The sequence below is a fragment of the Liolophura sinensis genome, chromosome 8, assembly GCF_032854445.1.
Source record: "Liolophura sinensis isolate JHLJ2023 chromosome 8, CUHK_Ljap_v2, whole genome shotgun sequence".
Classification (NCBI taxonomy): domain Eukaryota; kingdom Metazoa; phylum Mollusca; class Polyplacophora; order Chitonida; family Chitonidae; genus Liolophura; species Liolophura sinensis.
The window spans coordinates 45,341,428-45,366,773 of NC_088302.1; the positions used below are offsets into that span (position 1 = coordinate 45,341,428).

General features: G+C 37.4%; 1 protein-coding gene across 2 annotated transcripts; it reads left to right on the plus strand.

Annotated features, from left to right (window-relative positions):
* Nucleotides 1-10: 10 nt before the first annotated feature.
* On the plus strand, nt 11-24,794 carry LOC135472643 (AP-3 complex subunit beta-2-like). Of its 2 annotated transcripts, none has more exons than XM_064752247.1 (24): nt 11-180; nt 1,455-1,530; nt 2,399-2,473; nt 2,960-3,055; nt 3,853-4,013; nt 4,490-4,556; nt 4,839-5,021; nt 5,826-5,996; nt 6,295-6,392; nt 6,690-6,744; nt 8,384-8,455; nt 8,705-8,767; nt 9,296-9,428; nt 12,356-12,408; nt 15,280-15,447; nt 16,073-16,331; nt 16,737-16,949; nt 17,131-17,426; nt 17,752-17,836; nt 18,315-18,439; nt 19,996-20,187; nt 21,916-21,958; nt 22,669-22,851; nt 23,196-24,794. In XM_064752247.1, exons 1-24 carry the CDS (start codon nt 53-55, stop codon nt 23,486-23,488), a joined length of 3,288 nt encoding a protein of 1,095 aa, XP_064608317.1. In that variant the 5' UTR covers nt 11-52; the 3' UTR covers nt 23,489-24,794. The 2 variants fall into 2 exon arrangements, with proteins under 2 accessions (XP_064608317.1, XP_064608318.1); XM_064752248.1 differs by having other exon boundaries at nt 19,999-20,187.
* The last annotated feature ends 552 nt before the right edge of the window (nt 24,795-25,346 follow it).

Below are 25,346 nucleotides of genomic sequence, written 5' to 3' on the forward strand. Positions count from 1 at the left end.
CCATGTTGAGTTGAACACCTGGCAGAGGTGTGGACTGAGAACTGTCGGCAAAATGTCAAGTAACGGCTTTCAAAATTCAGGCTACAGCAATGAACGCCCGCCATCCTCAACTGGCAGCGGGGAAGCAGACCTGGCCACTGATCCTGCTAGCAGTAGTTTTTTTGCCAATGATTTCAAGAAGTAAGCAAATGAGGATATATTTTCAGCACAAATGTCAAGTCCGTCCACTTGCGATGAACTTGGTTCAGATACCGTTGGTGAATAACATTGTCTTGATAATGCAGTTTCGATCAGATCAACTCTAGATGCTCGTTCGTATGTTTGATATATATTAGTATTTAAATTCTATTGTAGTTCCAGGTGTGCTTGCAAGGCCTAGTGACACAGGTAGTCTTGAAATGCTATTGCAGAAGCCCTATGTATGAAGTGACACTGGTGTGCAGTATCCAGTATGACTGTTTTCAGAGTTCTAACATGCCACAGTCATATCATGGAATAGTTGTAAACATGAATGCTTAACACTGATTTGAATGGTTCAGAAGGATGTTTTTGCGCATGGATTCGTCAAATAAGAGTGGCGCCTTTATTTATGGCTGTCACTGTTAGTTGTGTATCGCATGTCAGTACTTACAGCTCAAAGAAATCCCGCCGACAAGCTTGCATCTTAACATGATCTCCCTTTTCTGTTGTTTGTATGCTCTTTGTAGGACAGGAACTCTTTTGCAAAACCATTGCAAAGGAGTTCTTTTTAGACTGGTCTCCAATGCAGAGCGGTGCATCTGTGGGATTCAGGGTACTGAACTCAACAAAAAAAAAAGCTCTTTTGCAATGGTTGTCCAGAAAAGTTCGTTTGAGCATGGAAATAACAGGAAAAGGAGATATCCCATAAATTCAATGTTGTAAGTGGGAATTTTAGTGGTAAATGTGAGAGAAAATGTTACATGTTTACAGATATTAAAGACCTTCAATCAGCATTGAAGCAGTATATTAAACTTTTCAGCGAACATTACATTTCAATATTTACGTGCAGGGTACTGACGTGTCGCTGCAAACTGATACTGCTTAATTGGTATGCTAAGAGTTATCAGGGTGATGACTGTGAGACTTAAAAAACATTGTATGCAGTATATGTCACAGCGTGGGACATCTTCGGTTCTGCCAATCAGGAGACCAACAGATGGATCATTTTTATTGTTAATCTTTAACCTAGAACCATATTTAGGGTCATGAGGCAATATTCTGGGCTCATACACATGTAATTCTGCAGCATTTTGCAGCAAACAAGATTTTCCAAAATGTGACTCTGCCTCGTGTCAAAACCAATGTATATGAAAAATATTTAGAAAACTGTATGTGTGTTCTGTATATAGGATGTGTAAATATCATTTTTCCTGAAGTGTGAAATTAAGGTAAGCATGTCATTTACTGATGTTAACTTCTTGTTTGTTTTGTAGACATGAAGATCTCAAACAGATGCTGGACGGAAACAAAGATACTGTTAAACTTGAAGCAATGAAGAGAATTATTGGGGCATGTATTATATGTAATATTTTACTTTCGCTTAATGATGACACTCTTGAAAAGTTAAGGATTTATACACTATCCCAAAACACATGTTGACGTTTTTATTTTATGTAACCATCCTTTCAGCAAGAAGTTTATTTAAATGTACACTGGTAGAAGCGCTCTCGCATGTAGGCCTACTTCTAGCTTGAATCGAAATTTATAGTTTTGTTTGGTACAGAGGTACCCGCACATTTTCTTTTTAACCTGAAATGTAAAAGAAAAACGTGTTGTATAATTTTCACAAACGGCGTTTATTAGTTTAAGTAATGGAAACAACAATCAGTGGGGCACAATCGCTGATATCAGTATCTTGCCATTACTCTTTAGGTTTGCTTTCATCATCTGTCCAGGGCTCCACTTTCGTTTTTCTTTGCTCCTGATGATAGCGATCTCGCGCTTGCACCGAGATATTATAGACTCAGAATCCCATTTACACCAATCGCAAACATGTTGCAAAGTGAGGAGGGCCTCTCGATCTGTTTCAAAATTGATCAAACACGAAATTCTCAGATCAGGAATGATATTTGGCTCTGCTCCCTTACTGTATGTCACCAAAAATTTGGCATGTATATATGTACTTCTTAAGCATGTAAAGGTCTCGAAATGACACTTAAATGTTTTTGATAGAAAATAAATCAAACTTCACAAAAAAGTGGCCATGTAAGGTGGATGAATCAGTCAGAATCAAGAAAAGGTGTCACTTGAAAATGTTTAACTTCAGGTGAAATATCAAATACAAGTACCTTTTTTATTAATTAAGATTTTTATAATAATTCTTCCATATTCTTTTTTTTTGTTTTCAATTTCTTGTATTAACTATTGGATGTTTCAGATGGTTGCTAAGGGTAAAGATGCCTCAGACCTGTTTCCAGCTGTGGTAAAGAATGTTGTGTCCAAGAACCTTGAGGTGAGAAGATTGCGAAAGTTTAACCATTGTATTTGTTTGAAGAGTAAACAAAGTTTGTCTAGAGATATTAACATCTGAAACTTTTTATGTGGACAGCATCAGAGACCTAATTTTTAGAGCTTCTGCGTCTAAGTTGGTAGACTTGGGGACAAACGTGGTTTGGGTCATACCAAAGACTTTAAAAGTGGTACTTATTGCTGTTGCCTCGATTGGGGCTCATCACTGAGAGGTTAGAGCAAGGAAACACGGTGTCTTGTCTGATGTCTTTGACATGATACTTACTTGTGCAAGCACTTTCGAGGCATGCTAAAAGAAGACACAAAATATGTACATATACCTAATCACTCCTCGTCATCAAATGACTGAAAAATTGTTAAATGCGACATGCATACATCTTTTGAATTCATGGCAACATAAAACTGTTTTGCTGTATTAGGGTAAAGCTGTTTGTTTTATGCAATGATTTATTTATGTTTCCCTCCCCAGATTAAGAAGTTGGTTTACGTCTACTTAACACGATATGCTGAGGAACAGCAGGATTTGGCTCTCCTGTCTGTCAGTACTTTCCAGCGAGCTCTCAAGGTAAAGTTATTCAACGGTATTCAACTTGCTCTCTGATTTGATAAGTTATACGTAATATGTTGGATGGAGCTGAAGCAAGGAGTTCTCTCACATTCACACCCAGTAGTTCATTATTATGGAATTCACAGTGAGCCTTTTCATAGATTCAAAAAGGACACAAATAGAAAGAAAACACCATTCAGTAAATTGCTTCAAAAAGTGTGGACAAACCCTCTGTTTTAGTCTTTTGTTGCGTAACACGAAAAATATTACGTGCTGTGGTCTCATCTGTGACGTATTGGTCTACCCGCTGTAACGCTGCACTGTTGATGCTGCAACTAAAAAACACTAAGACATCCCACTTCAGATTTTTGCCAGCATCCCATTGTTGAGCTGTTACATTTGTTCAGCCATCGCCATGATTACCACAATCTATACCCCCCCCCCCCAAATGACATTGAACAACCAACAATAACAAATTATTAGCAGGCTCCTTCGATGAATCTAAAGTTTAAACCATGCATACTACTGTCTTAGGTTTTGTTAAGCAGCACAGAAAGTAATACAATTGGCTAAATGGTATCTACAGAATTACTATGGTTTACGTGATGAATATAAACATATTGTTGAGTTTTTTGTTGCCTAAAGTATCACTTTCACCTCCAGATTTCATCAAAAGATGTATACAAACTGCTAGTACAACTTCGTTTTAATTTTCTGCAATAAAATGTCCATATAATCTAAAATGAAAATGACATGAAAGTTTTTAGTGAGCAATGGCTGTTCCATTTCTAAATCAGTGTTGCTTATGCTTACAGGACCCGAATCAGTTGATCCGTGCAAGTGCTTTACGTGTACTGTCAAGCATCCGGGTGCCTATGATTGCTCCAATTATGATGCTGGCCATCAAAGAGGCTGTGATGGATATGTCTCCTTACGTGAGGAAGACTGTGGCACATGCCATTCCTAAACTCTACAGGTGAGACAATTACGCATTGTTGCACACACCTTACCTGAACTCTACAGGTGAGACATTTACGCCTTGTTGCACACACCTTACCAAAATTCTACAGGTGAAACAATGGCATACTGGGTCATACATCTTAAATATACACTCAGCAAGTGAGACATTTATAGTGTGGCACACAACTTACCTGAACTCTACAGGGGAGAAAATGACATGGTGTGGAGCAATATCTGATCAAAGTTTGACCAGTTTTCAAGGTGCTTTTAATTTAGGTCCTGGTTACCGACTGCTTAGGAACAAGTAATTAAGAATAAATTTGACAGAGCAAACATGACTTTGCACTAAAATAAATGTTATATCAATTATTAACCATTTTATGTAAAACAGATGATGTTCCCGACATGATTTTTCACAGATGTAATTTAGATAAATTCTTTGCAGTGAATTTGAAGTTTTCTTGATATTATTATTATCTGCTTGTATTATAGTTTGGACCCAGAGCAAAAGGATCAGTTGATAGAAATTATAGAAAAATTGCTTGGCGACAAAACAACAGTAAGTACATCTATCCTTATTAACAGGCTTCTAAGGTTTTAGTCTGGAAAGAAATATGAACATTGCAAATTGTTTATCTTTTACGCAACTGCTCAGATGTTGTTGTTTCCTTATTAATGGTTGTATTAATAAATTCAGACTAAGCAGCACATTGCTATGGATGCAATACCTTGGATAGTAAAATGTCTAAATTTTATACAGCAAAATGAGTGTATAATCGCAGCCGGAGTTGTCTTTTTCTGTAAGACTGGTTACTGTATTACCCTATTTTGATGTCCTCAGCTAGTGATAGGCAGTGCGATCCAGGCCTTTGAGGAGGTGTGCCCAGAGAGGATAGACCTGATCCACAAGAACTACCGTAAGATGTGTAACCTGTTGGTGGATGTAGAGGAGTGGGGCCAGGTTGTTCTCATCAACATGCTCACCAGATACTGCCGATCACAGTTTGCCTCACCCAACCAAGATGTATGACAATGAGTTCCAAGTCTTATGTAGATATTTGCCTTAGGACCCAATTCCACAAAAATATTTTTGAATAAAATTTAAGCAACCTGCTTATGGTTGTGGGTTTCCTTGGGTTTCTCCCACCATAATGTTCTCAGTCATTATAAGTGAAATATTCTTGAGTACCAATCAAATAAATGAACAAAATTTAAGATGTATTTATAATGTTATCTTTAGGGATTAAACTATTGACAGAATATGTTGAGGAGGACGCTTTAGGTGTCCACAGTTTGAACTCTTACTACCCAGAAATGAGTTAACTCATAAGATCCGAAAGTATGGGTGCAAGATGCATTAGGTTTTTTGACTATATGAATATTAGCTTTGTGGGTTTGGTCTCAAAGCAGTCTGCACACTCAGCAGGAGGTAATGGTTATAGTTTCTTAGGCCAGTGTTTTTTTATCATGGCTGTGTGAAAGGATGCCGTCTGATAAAATCGCTGCAGTTGTTATTAAAATGAAATGTAATGGGGAGGTAATCCAGGGTAATAGTATGTATTGAGATTTTAGAAGTCTTAAGAATTAGAAGTTTTTTGTATTGCCAGATATTTGTTCCTCTGTATTGCATGAAATATTCAAACTTTGTCAATTGTTGTGGATTACATTTATATTGTCATATGTGGTGTAGCCATCTGTATGATTTAAAGTCAGAGGTTAGCCAATTAATTGTATGGATTCATAATTCTAGTGTGGTATTCAGTATGACCCTTTTAAACTTGGATGAATTAGAGAATGTACTGAAACTGGTGTTACTGTGTTTGTTCAGGAAAATGCTGAGGAGGCAGACAGGCCATTTTATGAGGATTCTGACGAGAAGGGTGATGATAGCCCTGAGAAAGATGAAGAGGAGGAAAAGAAAAAAGTGTATGTGATGGACCCTGATCACAGGCTGCTCCTGAGACAAGTTAAACCACTGCTGAACAGTAGAAATGCTGCTGTAAGTGTTACCCTTTGAGACAGGTCAAACCCAAGGTCAACAGAGGAAATGCTGCTATAAGTATAACATAGTGTCAAACATCTCCTCAACAATGACAACTCTAATTTCATTTAGATAGATAAATCAAACTTCATTTTTTGTTAACTTTGATGAAGCAGCCTGGTTGTACTGACTTGTGGCAGAAGTCATGTTAATTCATTTTTCTGTGTAGCTTATTCAATGGGTTATCTTTCTCTACATGCACTGTTAAATGGATGACATAACATCTAACATCACTACATGTACAAAATTGTTACAGGTGGTGATGGCTGTTGCTCAATTGTATCATCACTGTGCCCCCAAATCAGAAGTAGGACTGGTGGCGCGCTCTATGATCAGACTGCTCAGGGGACACAAGTAAGTTCATATCGTTATCTCGAATTATCCTGGCAACAGCATAAAGGAGCTGGCAAGAAAATTAAAGCTTAAGTGTAGTAATGGTTAAATGTACAAACGGACTTTTCATCTTTCCTTTCCGGTATTTTGTCCATGCATTGCTGTTTTTGCCAGATTTCAACACTTGTAGATCTATGTGTGTTATCTCTATTATAGTCTGAGAGTTTGCCTTTTTATTCTTTTTAAATCCATCTCCCTTCTTCCTATCTCTAAATCACAGAACATTTAACATTAACAATCTTTTTCTTATATTACCAGAGAGGTTCAGTATGTTGTGTTGAGCAACATTGCAACAATGTCAATTAAAAGAAAGGTGAGTGCTGCAAGTTTAGTACCTCATTTTTTCTTTTTAAGTTACTATTGTGTTATAAAATGCTGTGTTTTTAAATAGTGATTGGCTCCTCTATTTGGTAAAAAAGGAGATAATTTTGAGACAGGGTGTGTTTGGCATGAGTGTTAGTGTTCTTTCATTCAGAGTCACTCATTACCAGTTAAACTTTGCTTTATTGCCTAATCCTGATCTGCTTGTATATTGGTAGTTCAAGAATTCTGCTTAGCAGCTGCCATTTTCCATTTCCACAACAGCAGCATGTTTGATAATCTGAAATCGATTTCCATGTACAAAGTACTATTTTAAAGGACAACCCAAACGCCTTTATTTTCATACTAAATGTTCCCTTGACACAATATTTGTGCTATGTTAGTATGTAAACTGCATTTAAAAAAAATGTTGAAAATTATTTTAACTAGTTCCAGTTAAAAAAAACCCATTAAAGTTGGACTGTCTGTCTATTTTGTCGATCGCGGAGCCCTGGTCGAGTGATGTCGTGCGTGAAGACCTGCCTGGATTATGTATTGGAAAGCCCTGCAAATCATTGACAAATCCATGCATTAGGCCTACCCACTGTTTGCTTTTCCTGAGGCTGTCGTAAATCTGTAATTACAGCTTTTCCTGAGGCTGTCGTATGACTAAATCTGTAATTACCCCTACGTGTACACCTCTTAATTAGCACCCTGAAAATCATATAAGTAACACAGTTCAACAACAAATTCTTTGAAGGATACTGGAGTTGTGATTCATCTGTCATGTGTTAATAAAGTATCACCACAAAAAATAAAGAAGTCTTGAAATATGTTGAATGGAAAAAGCAAATGGTAACACATAGAAATGCCAATTAAAGTTTTGCCAGAGTTCCCGTTACGGGCTTCAAGTTATGGGATGCTGTGAGGTATGCGCGCCCAGTGGCCTTTAGGCGAAGTGTGAACTGAGCTGTAGGGTCACCCTGTAGCTGCGTGGCCGTTGTAGGGAAAAGGTTCCCTACAGTTAGTGACATAGCCTGCTGTTTCAAACAAGCAAATAACTAAACAACTTCTGCATTCCGGGAGTGAAAATCTGGATTTCTTTACTTTTTCATTGTCTTTTTGGAGGGGTATAAGCCTTGTCCGTCGGTCTTTTATTTTAGTAGGCATCGATGAATTATCAAGTCTCGTACTACTATGAGTGAGTCCTCCATAATGAAAGAGTGTTTTTAGTGAGATTTGGTCCATATTTTCTCTATCTATGGCATTTTTAGGCCACGTATGTAACTTTACGCTACCCTTTGTTGTGTTACTACTGTCGCAAAGTCATACTTGGGCATAGAATAAGCTTGAAATTAAGCTTGTATAGCAGTTGTCTCCTGTGGTCTGTGTTGTACACAGAAAGCCTCAGATGCCTGCAGTGGATGAACCACTGTGACGTCACAACGTCAACTGTGGCTCTATTATAGGGGTGTAGATTTTCTGATGTTTGATCGCGAAATTCTACTGTTTTAAACAATCGGAATGGATTCAGGGAACATAAAAGCATCTATATGCCGTTTGGAAGGTCCAGCACTGGGGTTCTACTTTAAGAAAATGGTATTGTGTGAGAAAAAATATCTCAAATTCTTTTTCTCATGTTTTCCCATCAGGGTATGTTTGAACCATATCTGAAGAGCTTCTATGTCCGTTCCAATGATCCTACTCATGTGAAGCTTCTCAAGGTAAGTTTGTGGCATGTCTTAGCTGTTGACCCTGTCAGGATCATTTCTGGATTTGTGTAGTTGTCCTGTTTAAGTATATCTGAGATAGGAATATGTACAACAATGATCACGTGTCAAGAATAGGTGGTATCAGTGACATTGTATTCTATTGTTGTCATTGCCTGGGGAAAAAATTAACTTTTATTTGTCACAAGTATTTAATAGAGCTCCTAACACTGAAGTTTATGCTCATTTCTTTTGTATTTTCAGTTGGAAATTTTGACAAATTTAGCAACAGAGACAAATATTTCCACTATTTTACGGGAATTACAGGTAAGATTTTGCAGCCTTGAACATAAAATGAAGTAAACAACCAGGGAAAACTTTCCATGCAATATGAACACTCACAAGAGATTACTACCCTAAAAAAATCAGTAAATTTGACCAGTAAGTTAGGTCCACTGTGAGAACATAATTCATAAGAATTTGATCACTAAAATGTGTTTTTCAGAAAGGGCCACATATGAACATCACAAAAACTCTAATATAACCTGTCTAGTTCCGAAAACATTTCCTTAATATGCCAAAACATGCGCTGCATCTGTGGTTGAATTTGTAGAGGATTTGGGGTATGTAAATTTTTCTATGGAGGAAACATGTCCCAATATTGACATTGATAAACAAGGTAGTGCTGCATCTTTTGGATGCAGTAAACTGATGTTGGACATGTTAGTTAACTGATGTGGGTAAAAAAACATTGTATCTTTACTCAGTTATGTTAGTGCTCCAAATGTGAGGAAGACTCTAAGGGTGAAGAGTATGTAGGATGTAGTGAAATATTTCCTGGTTTTGTGTTTTCAGACGTATGTTACGAGCTCTGATAATGAGTTTGCTGCAGCCACAATCCAGGCTATTGGTCGCTGTGCTAGCAGTATTAAAGAGGTCACAGACACCTGTCTGAATGGACTGGTTCACCTCATGTCCAATAGAGATGGTAAGTCAGGGACAAATCACATCCCAGAGTCCCAATATTGGAAATTCAAACCAACTTCTGTTCTTGTTCTTATCTAATGGATGAAGCAGTCTGCTAAATGTTTTCACTATATTATTGAAGAAGATAGTATCAAGGTACAGTATGCCTTGGCTGTGTTCTATGCAGTGTATGACAAGTTCATTTTAACCAAATTAAATCCGCAAAAACCAAATATATTATAACAAGAATTTACAGTTAATGGCAATAACTTTTGAAGCTTTGCAATATGCATCACTGTTGCAGTTCCATAGTTGTTTTCAAATTTGTCTTCATGGACATCACTTGTGTCATCAACATCTTGGACAGGGGTCTTAGGAACAATGAAATATGAAAGTAATTAAGCACAGTGATTCACACCTTTTACCTACCTCACGTCTGTAAATACTCGCATAGTTTTTAGCTCATCTGTATAAAGTACAGACGTAGCTATATCATACCCTGAGCATTGGCATCCAATAATAGAGAAAGCAGTGTTAAACAAGATGTTAGGGGTGGTATCTCAAAAAGAACTGCGGGTATTGAGCTCAGGTTTTTTGCACATGTAGAGGACAATAGCACGAAGGGGATATTCCATGGTTGATTCAGTGTGTACGTATTAAGTACTGCAAATGACTTAATTCCTGACTTAGTGTATTATGTATTAGAATCAAGGTTAAACAAAATGTTAAGCCTGGTGTTTCAAAAAGTATTGCATGTGTTGAGCTCAGGGTCTGCACACGTGTAGAAGTCTGTAGCACGAGGTTGATATTTCATCAGGGAAATGGGTGTGTGCGTATTAATTACTGTAATTTACAGAATTCCTGACAGTGTTTTGTGTGTTAAAAATCACTGTTAGGTTGATATCTTAAAAAGTATTTTATTTATTCACCTTAAGTTTTACCTGCATACAAAGCACAGTGACGCAAGGGGGATGTTCCATCACTGATGCTGTATGAGCATATTAATTACCATAAATTATCAAATTCATGATTTCAGTTCTTTATGCATCGAGGTGAAGTTTTGCATGTATTTGTCTCACTCAGGTGAGCTTTTTGGTTACCTTGCTACCAATTCTAAGTTTGAACCTTTGTTTTACAAGGATGTTTTGCATAGCAATCTAAAGCTTCTAATGCACGACTGCAGCATACAGGTCAGTCTTGTGAAGGTCAGGTTTTTGGACTGCTGTCGTAAGAATTCTGCCATCAGCACCATACTAAGCAAATTGGAAAGAAGACCCGTTTTGTTGTCCATTAGGGAACAGCTGCATCTGCATGATAATCCTTGAAACATATTTGACTGCTTCACTGCTGGAAGAGAGTATGGGCACAATTTCATCTCTAAAGAGCAAATATCTTAAGATTTTCAAACAACGTTTTGGGTTGAACACTCTGGAAGTAGTTGGTGTATCCCTAGAAAATCTACAAGTGATAGTTACAGGTTAATCAAAAGCACCTTTAGATAGTGTAGTCAAGCCTTTGTCATGGTGAAAATACTACTGAACTAGCAGTGATGTTACATTTTTGAAATTTGTCCGTGTTCAAGTCCTGTTGCCTGATGTCCGCTTTTTGTAGAATGATCCTCGAACCTAATCTTCTTGTGATATCAAGGATTCAGAGTCATCATCAAAACAATGAATGATGCCTGACTGCTTCATTTGCATAGTAGTGACTTTATCAACGAATGAGATATCCATTAAGTAATAGTTTGCTTTAGGGTCTATTCAGTTAATGCATTTATGGCTCTATACAAGTATGTGCTTTTTAATGTAGTAGTTTTTAGACTGCTTTTATCAAGTGCCATAAACTTTATGTGACGTCACTGTTCACAGGGTCAGACGTCACTGTTCACAGGGTCAGAAAAGGCTACTCAAGTATTCAGTATTTAATAGGTTGTGAAAGTTTGAGAAAAAAAACATTTCATCTGACGTACACTTCATAACAGTGTTGTTATTCTTTTTTCTTTTGTCTAACTTCAAAGTAGACAGTTACACTCTGCAAAGAGTATTACAGAATAATTCAGTCCTAAATCTTAGTGTTTGGTGGAACTTTCAATTACCAGTATTTTTGATAGAATGTCACAGGGTTTGGTCTGATTTATAGATGATTACAGGCAAGGAAATGACACAACATTTACTTACTTGAGCTAATCTACCTTAGCTCACTGTAAAAATGGTTGTAAATAACAGAACTTCACATCTAGGCATATAAACTGTTGATAAACTGTTATCAAACAAGCAGAAAACCTTGCAGGTCTTACACGTACATGTAAATGTACAGGTCAACTGAATACTCTGCTAATAGCGTACATGAAATATAGACAAAATGTGGACTGCTAAATTTTCTTTGCTTCATAAACAGTATAAACCACCCTTTTGAATTGGTCTTATTACATTATTAACTGAGAGTCAATGATATATTGACCTTTCTCCTGCTTTTTGTAATTTGCATAACTCCCTATAAGGTGGCTTTTCATATTATCGAAATGTGGATAAAGCTATCGTTGCAGAAAGGCTTTCATGGCTGAATTTACTTCTGCTGTACTACCCTAGAAACATGTTAGCACCAATTAGGTTTGGCCATCTCAGGTGGTACCAATTTCATGTCTGGCCCATGCACAAAGTGGACAATTTGGGCCTCATTGATTATACGGGGAAAAGGTGACGAGTGTAAGGAACTTTCAAAACTTGGACAGTCCAGTTACCTCCACCCATAAAGCTGCCCATCATCATGTAAATGAAATGTGTTTGAGTATGGCATTATACCGCAGTCAATGTGTTTTTAATTCTTTATCGTTTACAGCTGGCGTTTTAGTAAATACATTTGTGATTGCACTTTTCAACTTTAAGATCTGTTGCATACATTTCAGGTAAACTGGGGTTTTAACACAGAATGGTACCTTTTTACTTGCAGAAACAGTTGTAGCAGAGAGTGTTGTCGTAATAAAGAAACTATTACAGATGCAGGTAAGTTCATATTTCTGACATGTATAGCATATATATTTTCGTTGTTTTTTAATTTGGCTTGTTTAAGTTGTGACTAGTCTAATTCATGTATCGGCCTGCAGATAGTTTTATTGCATTTTTGCTGACAAATTATGGCTGATATGGTCAAATTGCTTATAATTTCCACGAAGAAATCTAAATCCAAATCAGTACAGGCGAATACCTTAATGCATGAATTGGACAGATTTGGACGGAAAGGTTGACAAATCATTCCATTGTCAAGTATCAATTTTAAAACTGTTCCAATTTACTGTGGATTTTTTATTGAGCTGTGCATGTTTGCTGGTTCTTTTTAGAGGAGCTCTTCACCAAGGGGCTAACATAAAAATCAGGAGTTTGCATTCTAAATAATTACATGTCTCTTGGCTTCTGTGACGTGCCAGCCACAGGCTTCTCATCCTTGTAGAATTTCTTTACAGCTTTGCATGCCAGGCTTGAGATTCTTTCTATTTTTGTTACCCAAATGGTGTCAGTTGATATTAAATTAATCATAAAGAAAGTAAACAGACACTTTGAAACAAAATTGGTGACCCATACAGTAGAAGCCAGAGAACCATTTCTCCAAGACCTTTCAGTTTGAAATTAGGTTTTACATTTTTGAGATTGTTAGTTGTGGAAATGCTTTTCAGTTTATTTTTTCTAGATGTTTGGACACCAAGTTTGTGTAACCAAAATGGTTGTGTACCGTCATGGCTGAAAATGTGTTTTGCCAAGTGTGGCAGTGGTTTTCTCCTAGCTCCACCCAGTTTCCTCCGCTCATAAACCTGATCAGATGAATAAATGAACATGATGTCATGGAGAGAGTGAAATTCATTAGAATACTGCCAAACCATAGGTGGCCTCACAAGGGTCTTCATGTCTCTCTCTTCTCTTTTTTCAAAAATGACAGCCAGTAGGAAGCAGGGGCAAAAAGCTCATCACGGTACATACTGAAAAAGATTTTTTTTTTTTTACAGTATTTGGGATTCCTGAACTTTCGAACTTTATCTTTTAACTTTATTGGTGGTGTAGATTTTCTCTCGGCTATTATTTGTATTAATTGCACTGGGCAGTTTTGATTCACTTGATCACCATACATGTATGGTAATGGACCAATTTTGATTGGACTTGATTTGCACAGTTTAAATGTATCACCCTGTGGAGTTCTTATTTGGAAGGTTGCCTCATTTTTAATTATTTGTGGTTTGGTTGAGTTGTTCATGCAATCATTTATAAATGCTTTTTTATTTGCATTTCTTTTTTGAGGTAGTGGGCTTTTTTGGAATTGTGTTTTTCTGGATGTGCTTCTGGAGGGGATCGTTTATATTGACATCATCTGTTGTACATTTTATTACCTACTTGTATGTGTTATAGTAGTAATCCAACAGCTGTATTATGGTTATACAAATTACTGTCCTGACTTGCTTTTATAATTATAGTATAGTCTTGTTAGTCGTTTACATTTATTACTTAGAAAGAATTGATTTTTACATACATCATGGAGTGTCTTGTTCTTTGAACAGGTATACATTTACGAAACTACCTTGTAAGAATTACATGTTTATCTTTCCAACATTTGGAGGGAGTCATGTTATTACCTGTAATGTTAATACTGCCATTTGCCCATGAATCTGTCCGTAAATGCTTCCACTAAAACGTGTGCCAGCAAAATTTCTCATCCACTCTTCACCAAATATTCAGGGAATCCTTTTTTTGGTGCACCTGTTTTTCTATTTGCCTGACAGTTTGTTTATGTGTAACTCTACCATGAATGCAAGAACTCGTGAAAACAGATCTTGCTCAACAGCTTTCTTTAGTTATACTTTTGTTAAAATTTTTTGATTTTCTCACACTTATCTTTGTGAAGTATGTTATGTGCTGTTTAAATATTTTTAAATATCTTGAAAGATACACAACATTCTGTGTTGTCAAATACAAAATATCTTAATAAAAACTACATCACTTGATATCTTAACCAAAATGACAAAATAGCCTCTCCTTCCACCTCCACCTCCACGAAAAAAAGAAGTAATCAGTTCTACTTCGCTGTTCTTTTTAAGAAAAGGGATTTGGGGGGCGGTTGGGGGGAGGGGGGTGTTTGGCATGCATGGTTGTTCTACTCAGTCTGCAAACCAGGGTCATAATTTTGTGAACGATCCTTAACCAATTTATACCACCAATATTGCATGCGAGCTTGTTTGTTTTCAGTACGACTTATTTTGTACCTCTGCTCTTTTATCCCTTTTCCTGTTGAATGTGAAAACCACACCTTATCTCCACAAAACCTTTATACCTTAAAGTTCAAACTGGTGGGACTTATTAAAAGGTCTGATTCTGATGTCAAAGGGCTGCTCTCTTCTCTTCAGTTGTTTGTACTTTCAGATGCATACCTTAGATATCTTTCGCATATCATCTACTGAGGGAGACATGTGACCTACCCCACTGTCCTGCAGTGTTTTTGCAATTCATTTGACCACAAACTATTACCGTTATGACCACACAACTATCATGGGAACCAGCACTACGGGCATAATGTCGTCATGACAGTTAGACAACTATCATGGGAACCAGCACTACCGGGCATAATGTCGTCATGACAGTTAGACAACTATCATGGGAAACAGCACTACGGGCATAATGTCGTCATGACAGTTAGACAACTATCATGGGAACCAGCACTACCGGGCATAATGTTTTGTATAAGAGACTGGTATTAAGATTTAAGCCTGGCTTAACTTTTGATATGATTTTGAACTGATCATTATTTTTATGGCTATCATGTAATGCAGAGGAAGCGGCTGCAGAAGACGTACACAATATATTTGACCCCTGCACCTTGTTTTGCTTTGCCAGCCATCAGAACACAAAGAGATCATTATTCACATGGCTAAGATGATTGACAAGATCACGGTGCCTATGGCGCGGGCCAGCATCCTCTGGTTGATTGGCGAGTACAGTGAACGCGTGCCCAAAATAGCCCCAGACGTTCTCCGCAAGATGGCAAAGACATTTATATCTGAGGTAATACTTTCTTTTCACTGTTCTACATGTCAAGACTGTTCACAGAAGAGTTTGAAGTTACCTTTTGTATTCAAATAATGTTCAAACCAAAGAGTATTCTCTCCAAATCTGCCCCAAGCATAAAGAAATAATCATGTTTGCCTTCAACAAAACTTTACTTCACATACATGTAGATCTTTTATGTTATTGATTTTCATGCAAAAAACATAGTCCATTGTGTTCCAGTCATATTTCATCTAGCATGATAAAGTCAATTTTAGTATTTCTAGTGTTGTATCTTAATAAGCTTAGGTCACTGACACTTGATTCCTAGACAGTTTTCATTATCACAGAGTGTCAACTTATGTGACATTTTTGGCACAAAATTAAGTAATGAGTTCTGATGTCAGGGATAAAATGATGTACAGAAGGGAGAAAGGACATAAGAAATCAAGTGTGGATTGCTCAATCAGCCTGGTACATTGTAAATAGTACACCTCTTTCATCAGTGAATAGCTAAACCTGAATTTTTGCCTTTTTCTGAATTTTTTGTTTATGCATGTAATTGATTAGACTTGTGACTATCCAAATACTGTATTAAATTTTACTTAAGTACAAGATATTGAAGTTAGCAGAAATTTTGCAGGAGGACATTGTCAAGTTACAAATCTTGAACTTGGCTGCCAAGCTGTGTGTGACAAACACAAAGCAAACTGTGTGTAAACTGCTCTGCCAGTACGTCTTCAACCTAGCAAAGTACGATCAGAACTACGACATCAGAGACCGGTCACGGTTCCTGCGTCAGCTTATCTTTCCGGGGGACAAAGGAGGAGAGCTGTCCAAGAAGGCCAAGAAAATCTTTCTGTCCACAAAACCTGCACCTGTTCTGGAATCCACCTTCAAAGGTAAATTGACTTGGTCATCCTGTGGATGGTAGTGGGGTATCCCAGGCTCCTGCCCAGTTTCCTCCAACCATAATGCTGTATAACTGAAATATTCTTGAGTAGAGTCCATAACACTAATCAAGTAAATAAATAAAATTCAGATAGAAGTCGAAACATTTTGGTGTGGAATCAGTAAAACTTTGGGTTTCTGACTGGACAACTCAGCTGGTAAACTCAGTTTTGAATCTTTAATCACTTTGGAAAGATTATTCCTATGGTTTATGTGGGATAGGTGAATATTGGTGGAGTTAGATCCTTTTTTAAATTCCTGCTTTTAGCAGATGAAAGCTGACCAAATCTATAAAGCTAAAGTTCTGTCATTTTTGAAAATTGTCATTTGAATTAAACCATACTTTTGGTTTTTAGATCGAGATGCCTATCAGCTGGGAACCCTCTCGCATGTTCTTAACTGTCGGGCAACAGGTTACCAGGAGTTACCAGAGTGGCCACAGACCCCTCCTGACCCGTCTGTCCGCAATGTGGAGGTGACCATGCCATGGACGGACTCGAAACCTCTAAAGAGCAAAAAAGCACAGAAAAAGAAATCCTTCTACTCAGATAGCGAGTCAAGCCCAGAAGGTGAGTCCATCATCTTCAGTTGTGTGGCAGAAAGTAAAAAATAACTTCAGATTCTGTTCAAAATTACCTGACCATTGTCACAGAAGTCTGTTGGGCTATCATTTCCACCTCTCACATGTCTCGCTTGAAAAATATTTATGGTATTCAACGTTCACTGTGCAATATCCTCTACATATTTCAGATGACAGTGATAAGAGCAGTGAAGACAGCTCAGACAGCAGTGATGATTCGGACAGCAGTGAAGACAGCTCAAGTGAGTCAGAATCAGAAGTGGAGGACTCAGATTTAGAGGCTCCTGACTCAGATTCTGAGGAAGACAAGCCTAAGATTAAGTCTGCACAGAAGAAGTCCAAGGTTGCGTCCCCTGTCAAGTCAGTCTCCTCTTCAGGGGAAGAAAGTTCTGAAGAAGCCTCGTCCAGTGAGGAGGAAAGCTCAAGTGAGGAATCCAGCGATGAGAAAGAGAAGCTTAAGAGAAAGGTCAGTCGGGTTATTTGTAGAAAGCTTACTTACTGGATTATACAAGGGGAGTAAAGGTTGTCAAATTACCTGTTTCATTGTGCACTACATTTTATGATGATAATCCGAGGCAATGTCCGTAATGTTCAAAAAGTGAAAATTCTTCATCCTTATCAGCCATTTTGGCTGTAAGACTTAAATCAGGAGGATGAAAGGTTTTGCTAAATAATAGTACCCTTTGATTGGACCACTGATCAGAAAGTGATATAACAATGTTGAAATCTTCTTGGAAAAACCACAGATCACATTTAAGTTATCTTTAATGGCTTCTTACTCAATTTTTCAGCCACCACCAAAAGTCAAAGAGAAGAGCTCTACTAAGAAGGCATCCAAAGAAAGTGAGCCCAACTTGCTGCTAGATTTGGATGATTGTAAGTAATCTCCCATTGTGTTTCTTTTCTTTGTTTATTATTTTAGTACATATTTAAGTATCACTTTTTCATGGCGTAATACACTTTACAAAATGTAATAATGACATGGTAATACTACATAGTTGTGAGTAATTGCATCAGATGAGGATGTATTGTTTCTGTTATTTTCACCGTTTGATGCGAGAGATCATGTATGGCATAGAATTGAGACATTATCCTCTTCGAAATAAAGAAATGGTGAAAGACATTTGTAACTGAATTAACTCTGGAAAAAATGACATCTTTATCTTCTAAAATTAACCTGTGGAAAAATTTTAACCTTTTAACCTTTAACAGAGTTTCTGCTGTTGTCTGAGGTTGTTTTTAAGCTTATTCATGACCAAATTTGAAGATATCTGCAAGAGACCAGAGTCTGTAAGGCTGGAAAGTCTGTTGTGTTCAAAGTATATTTGTGAGATGTGTGTTGGTTTGTTCTCAGTGGGTCCTTCTACAATGCAGAATGGGGGTACTCCAACCGTACAAGGCAATGACATCCTCACACCTATGTTAGCCTCGGAGATGGATAATTTGGGTCTTGGAGATGCCACAGTAACCACAAACATGGTATGTACATAAAAGACTTTCATGAGGGATTTGTTTGTAATTTTAAGCCAACTTACAAAGTCTGACATGATTAAGCTGACTCAATGAATTACTCTAGAAACCTTTTGATTAGAGCTTTACTGATTCCGGAAGTATTCCAAGCTTTCTGAAACAGTTGAAAATGATTCCTTTGTGCCTCTTATTCATGAACATTGTGACTTGAATTCAACATACAACATATAATATGGACCTGTAGTGCTATGCCGTAGGTTTTCTCACAAGAATTTGGGAACATGAGAATGGTTGGTACGGAAAGATTTAAGTATAGTCTATTTCTTTCAGAGAGAAGCCTGTATTCAGCTGTAAAATCAGTCAAACTCACTACCAAAATTGCCTTTGGTCAGTGACATGTAACAACATTAGCTCTACACATTGATATGTTTGAAGTTCACAATATTGCAAAAAGTGGGAAAATGAAAATGAAGTCTGGGCACTTTTTCTAATTTCTAATTATTCCCAAACCAGCCACGTGCTGAATATTGGGTGGAGTTCAACATCTTTTGATGGAGGGCGACACCCGTTATCTAAACTGCTTTCGATTTTACTGTAAACCCTGTTTCTGACACTGATAAAATATTTGAAATTGTTTGCACGTTTTAGTATACTATAGCCTTAATAAATGTATTAAATATTATCTGTTGTAGTATATGATCTTACAGCAGTATGGTTTTAAAGCTGGATGTTAGGAATGTAGTCTTTTTGCTGAGATAGAGATAGTCTTACTGCTTGGAGTTTGTTCTTATTATCGCATGTTGGTGAAGCTGTTGTAAAACAAATTACTCTCAATGCCCATTCCCCAACATGTCGCTTGTTTTTTAATAATTATGACGTCACACAAGGCATTGAGTTATGGATTAGAAAAAGGGTTCTAGTTTGATTTTCTTTGCAAGAATATGGACTTCCAATATATCCATTTGTAGAGCTCGTGTTTTTACGTATCACTGACCAAAGGCAATTTTGGTAGTGAATATGCTTGGTTTTACAGACAGCTGAATATAGGTGATTCTAAGAAAGAAATAGGCTATACTGTTTATGGAGGATTCAGAGGACCTTATGAACCATGATTGTTTGTGTAAGAATATCATATGCTCGCCCATTATACTTGCGACTGTTTGAACCGTATCGGTATAATGGCTCGGGTGGGGCGGCTTACTTGTCCTCGGTAAGTCGTCTTAGTGAAGCAGCACTAAATAAAAGAGCGGTGGAAATCTGTCCTGCAACAAGGAGGCACATTACACGTACATGCACCCTAAGGATTCCTTCGTCGTCATATGACTGAAAAATTGTTGAGTACGACATTAAACCCCAAGCATTCACTCACTCACTCACATTATACTTGTGCTGACATAGTACTGTTCCCCAAGCTCTACCTTGATGTATCTATTATAATGTTACTTATATCCCACATGATGTATATTTAATGTCATTACACATTTCTGTTTCAGTTGTATACATGCATGTACATGTGCCTATAATATATCTGATATATCTCACCAGTGGCTCAATTCTCTCCACAGCAGATGGCCCCTCCTGTCCAAGTTAAAACCAAGTCCTATGAGCTGTTGAACAGAATGAGTGGAAATGGCCTGGCATTGTCATATAAATTTACAAGAACAATTTCCATATTTTCACCCAAAATGGCTTCTATAGAGCTGTCCTTTGTGAACAACAGTGATAAACCATTAAAAGAAATTCACATAGGCGATAAGGTGAGTTTGGGTTCAGGTATAAATGTTGATGCTACGAAGAATTTCTCTTCTTTGTTCAAGTTAGTGAAAGAACCCATTGTCTGCAAGTATCACTTGTTATTGGACAAAAATTATAATTTTTTCTGTAATACTAGTACAGTGTGCAATACATTTTCTTAATTTCTGTGTGGACCAAACATGACTGTACAGTACAGCTCAAGCTAAAAGTCAGTTGTTGACAGCTCTTATCGCACTCTGAGATACTGAATAACGCTCCACTGTCGCGTGACAAACTCTTTACTGTGTCGGAGACGTGCTGAGATGAGCAGGATTATCGGCGGAAGGCGTAAATGTAGTTCCTTCTACAGACATAGGCCTGTCCCGGCAAGCGAAGGTGCAGTCAATGTGTTTCAGCTATTTGAACATATACTAGTGGTGAAATGCGAAAAAAAGCTACCGACCTTTCACTGTATGCTACTTTCGGTGGACAGACAAGTAGGCCGAGCCATAGCTACCGGTGTTTTCAACAAGTAACCCGAAATGTCTGGTGTATTTTTTTTTTAAACCTGACTGTTGTGTTTACGAAGTTTTCAAGATTAGACTACGTCATTGATTGTCTATGCAGACTTGCTCAGTTGCTAACCAACTTGCCTCCCAGGGAGCTGTACAGAAGAGGGATTTACACAGAAAGAGTAAATTTAGTCCCAGCAGCCAGTTTTGAGAGATTAATGTATTCCTACTGTTTACAATTTTCGAAACCATACAGTGTGTGTCATTTAATAAGTTTCACACTTGTGAGTATTATTAAAAGTGTCAGTTTGGTTTTCTAAATCACTGAGTGGTGGATTTTCACTGGCAAATGACTCCCACAACAAGGAAAATTTTTTACAGAAGAAGTGAAAGATATTTGTCCATCTTCTGACTTGTTCTGGGAGATGAAGAATGAGCTAATCTTAGCGGTCGTAGTGATCCATTGCAATTCTCCCATGGATTCAATCGTAAATCACTACTTAAAAGAATGTTGCCATTTTGTGATCAGAAATACACACATCAGATGTTGCACTTCAGCATTATTTTCAAAAATCTTTTAAATCATTCTAACAAAGAACTATATTTTCCGTTGTCAACGTCCCACAGCCAGCATGTAAGCCTACCAGTGCTCAGCCACGTGTGTGTGATCAGTCACAGTGGTCGTATGACCGACTGCAGGTGACTGTCTACAAGCCCTCTAGGAGCACACTAATCTCCTGCCTGTTTTTGACTGTTAACCTGAGCTTTGCTGTACCTAGAAATTTATCATGGAAAATGTTCTACAAAGTTCATTGGGATATTGGGCATTCGAGAGTTGTCCGTTCTTTCTGGAAATGCTAATGGTATAAACAAAACACCTGTTGTGTGTCAGATCTGACAGACAGTAGTTCTCTGCTTTGAGTATGGTCTTCTAGCGCAGGTTTATCAGAGCATACTTGACTCTGTGTTATTTGCTTAGCCCAGATTAATGACCGAGGCCATTTAGGCAGTTTACAGACATTGTCTCCACAGGCAGGTGGCTGAAAATCACCTGTTCTATGGACTTTGTGAACATTTCTCTAAGTTATTTTAGAGTGAACTAAGCATCTTTCTTTGGTAATATTGAGAAAATTTACAATCTGTTGTAAGCAGCACAGAGTTGATGAGAGTCTATTAATAACTGTGATCAAACACCTGGAATCGTGTGATCATGTATTTCTTTTAACATATGTGTTTCAGAAGTTGCAATCTGGAATGGAGATGCAAGACTTTCCTGAAATTGGTAAGGACTGTATTGCTGAATGGAGGGGCCTCCGTGGCTCAGTTGATTAGCGCGCTAGCATAGCGTAATGACCCAGGAGCCTCTCACCAATGCGGTCGCTGTGAGTTCAAGTCCAGCTCGTGCTGGCTTCCTCTCCGGCCGTACGTGGGAAGGTCTGCCAGAAACCTGCGGATGGTTGTGGGTTTCCCCCGGGCTGTGCCCTGTTCCCACCCACCATAATGCTGGCCGCTGTCGTATAAGTGAAATATTCTTGAGTACAGCGTAAAACATCAATGAAATAAATAAATAAATACTGCTAAATGTTCTTATGGACTAAATTGGTAGGCACAGAAATTTATAATTAACAAACAAATAATAACAAATTTGTTATTACATGTGTGTATGAATTGTTATCAAAGTCGCACATAACAAATTCAGGAGCCTGTATTTTGTATGTAAGGCACTTTAGCTGCCTAAAGAAAACTGGTGAAAGAATTACTCCAGGCACTTGGTTTTCCTATACCTATAAACCTGTTATACACAAGCAAATTTGACGTTAAACACAAATGAAAGAGACAAATAACCTTTGTAAGAAATCAATAGAATATCTATGAAAAATTTCAGTCATTAAAACTCAGAGCACATGCTGGCCTTGTCTTTTATGAATAACATGTCCACAGTTTTATTGTCTATTTCCTCCACATTTATGATGGATTCTGTCTCCATTTCAGCCAATTTAGGGCCTGGTGCAAGCACAACAGTTTTGACTGCTGTCAATTTTAACGACACAACACAACCAGCTAAATTTGAGTTGGTTGTGTCCGAACAAAAGTTCAACCTGAGTATTTCAGCTCCTGTTGGGGAGTTACTGGTGCCACACACAATGAACGAGAAAGGCTTTTTGACTCAACAAGGTAGGCTGGATTACCTGAGATTGGGGCCAGATAACCTGTAATTAGAGAGAAATAACTTTTTATTCGGTACAAAATATCCTGAGATTATTGCAAAATATCTAATTCTGTAATTCTGATTTTACATTTTTTGAAGGCCTAAGCAAGTCATGATCCATTGTGTAATTTTGTGAAATTTGTATGCATTAATTCAAGATGTGGTTGTAAGTTACTGTAGTTTGCTGTGTGAAGAGAGAAAATAAATAAAATAGACACTGTCCATGGAATGCTGAAAAATAAGCTTGGTGAATGTTTCTGAGTGCCATTTTTATTTCCTTATCTTAATTCCTCATTCTTCTGTCTTGTAGCTAAACTGTCAGGAATGAATGAAAATACTGGAACAGCAAAAATAGCAGAATCCAACATCAGCCCGAGTGGAATATACACCTGTGTTATGGAGGTAGCCAATGTTTTACAGGTGCCCTCATCAGAAGAAAATGTGTACAGATTTGCAGCAAAAACTTTATCTCTGGGTTGTCTGACCTTGGTTTCTGTGAAGGTACTCGAGTCTCAGGCCAAAGTGACTGTGAACTGTGAAAAAATGGTTATAGGCTCCATGCTAGTCAAAGACATCAAAGGAGCCCTGGAGAAGGGGAAATAACTCATGCCTGACTTGTACGTTAATAATTCCAACATATCGTATTGATTGTAGGTCTACATGTGTTTATTCTGATCAGCCTCTATTCTTCATATTACATTCTTGCAATCGTAAAGTTAAAGTCTATTTTATCGTCTAAGAAAGTATTATTATGTGTCCAAGTTATTTCTCAGGTTTTCTTCTCAGTGTTGGAATTGGCTTCTCACAGTTGGATAATCAATCATATTGATTTAAATTGAATACATTAAAAAAAATCCAGCAAATTCAACTCAATATTGTACTAATATTTATAGTGTGCCTTCATGCGTATTGAAATGTCTAACATACAGATAATGATTGTCTGCCATTGGATTTGTCTATGTGTCTTTCTTCTCTCGACCCTTGAAAAATTCACATTTCATTCAAGAAAGAAGAACTGCATTGAAAGAAAACATTCTGTGTTCTGCAATATTGAAATTGCATGATGTAGTATCTGGGGGGACAACTCTTCTGCTACAGCATGTCATCATGAAAATGAATGCCTGAATGTCAGACACAAGTATTGATAGGAAATGTTTTCAGTCTTTTCTGTATGTTAGTGTTTTACTTAATACAAATAATAATGGTTATTCATGTGTACAATTGAAACAGAATCTGAATGTTAGAATTTATGTAAATCATAATTTCATTGAATTTTTCACTGAGCTAATCCTCTTTCTGTACTAAAGTTCCTACAGCAGGACAATTAGTTGGTGAAACTTGCCTATGAAATTACAGGTGATCTACTGTTACTATTTAAACAATTCCAAAATGTGGCTAGAATTCACAAGGTCATTGTGGTGTCTCTGGATGTGCCGATTCAATGGTTTTCCACGATGAAGACAAAAACTTTATGCTATGATACATAGAAGCTATTCTTGTGTATGCATTGTACTTTGTACTTTTTAGTCATCTCAAACAGACTTCTGAATCACGGTTGTAGAATGTGACGTAGAATGTAATTTAAAATGAATGAACTATTCTCGCAGTCATCCCTCACACTGGACATATGTATATATACAGAAAACTCAAGTAACAGTTTTGGTCCTACATAGACCTACGCAGACTAATGCTATTGCCTAGATTCTCATCTTTGTTAATACCTGTGCACAGAACTGATGACATCAATTTGTACTATAGCATAAGCGAATCCTCCAGTTAGCAATGGTGATGCATGTACACTTTTGCCTCATATGTGTTTGATTGTTGGCTGATCTGGACTAAATTCATTCATTGTGAACAGTTCACAGCACATGTCCCGACTACTCTAATTAAATGACTGTCATGCAACCTCATAAAATGTTTGCGAAATTATCATATATATATATATATACATATATATATATATATGTATACACACACATATATATATATATACATGTAATAAAATATGGATAAATATACTATTTAATGACATTTTTAGTTAATGTTTCATGAATTCACCCACTCTTCTGCATTGGATGGCCTTTATTATACTGGGAGCCTTGCAAACTCATTCGGACCCAGATCAGTGAGGTCAGTGGTTCAAATCTATGTTTAGCTGTTTTAGCTGCTGCTTTAAGCATGGGATACCCTTTCCCCAGCACAGTGACAGTGGTTTTCTCCACCCATAAACCAGGATTTTTCTTGAGAACAAATAGTTAAATGAGGGTATGTTGGTAAACTATTATCACAGCTTGAGATTTGTCATGTCGAATGCAGCGAACAAACAATAACAAACGTCAAAACTTGATAATAAATGTGAATGATGGATGCTTGCACCAAGTGTTTATGGCGTAAAACTTCTATCAAATTGCCAATAATGTGTGTTTACAATAGAGATCCTCTTGAATATGCCCACATG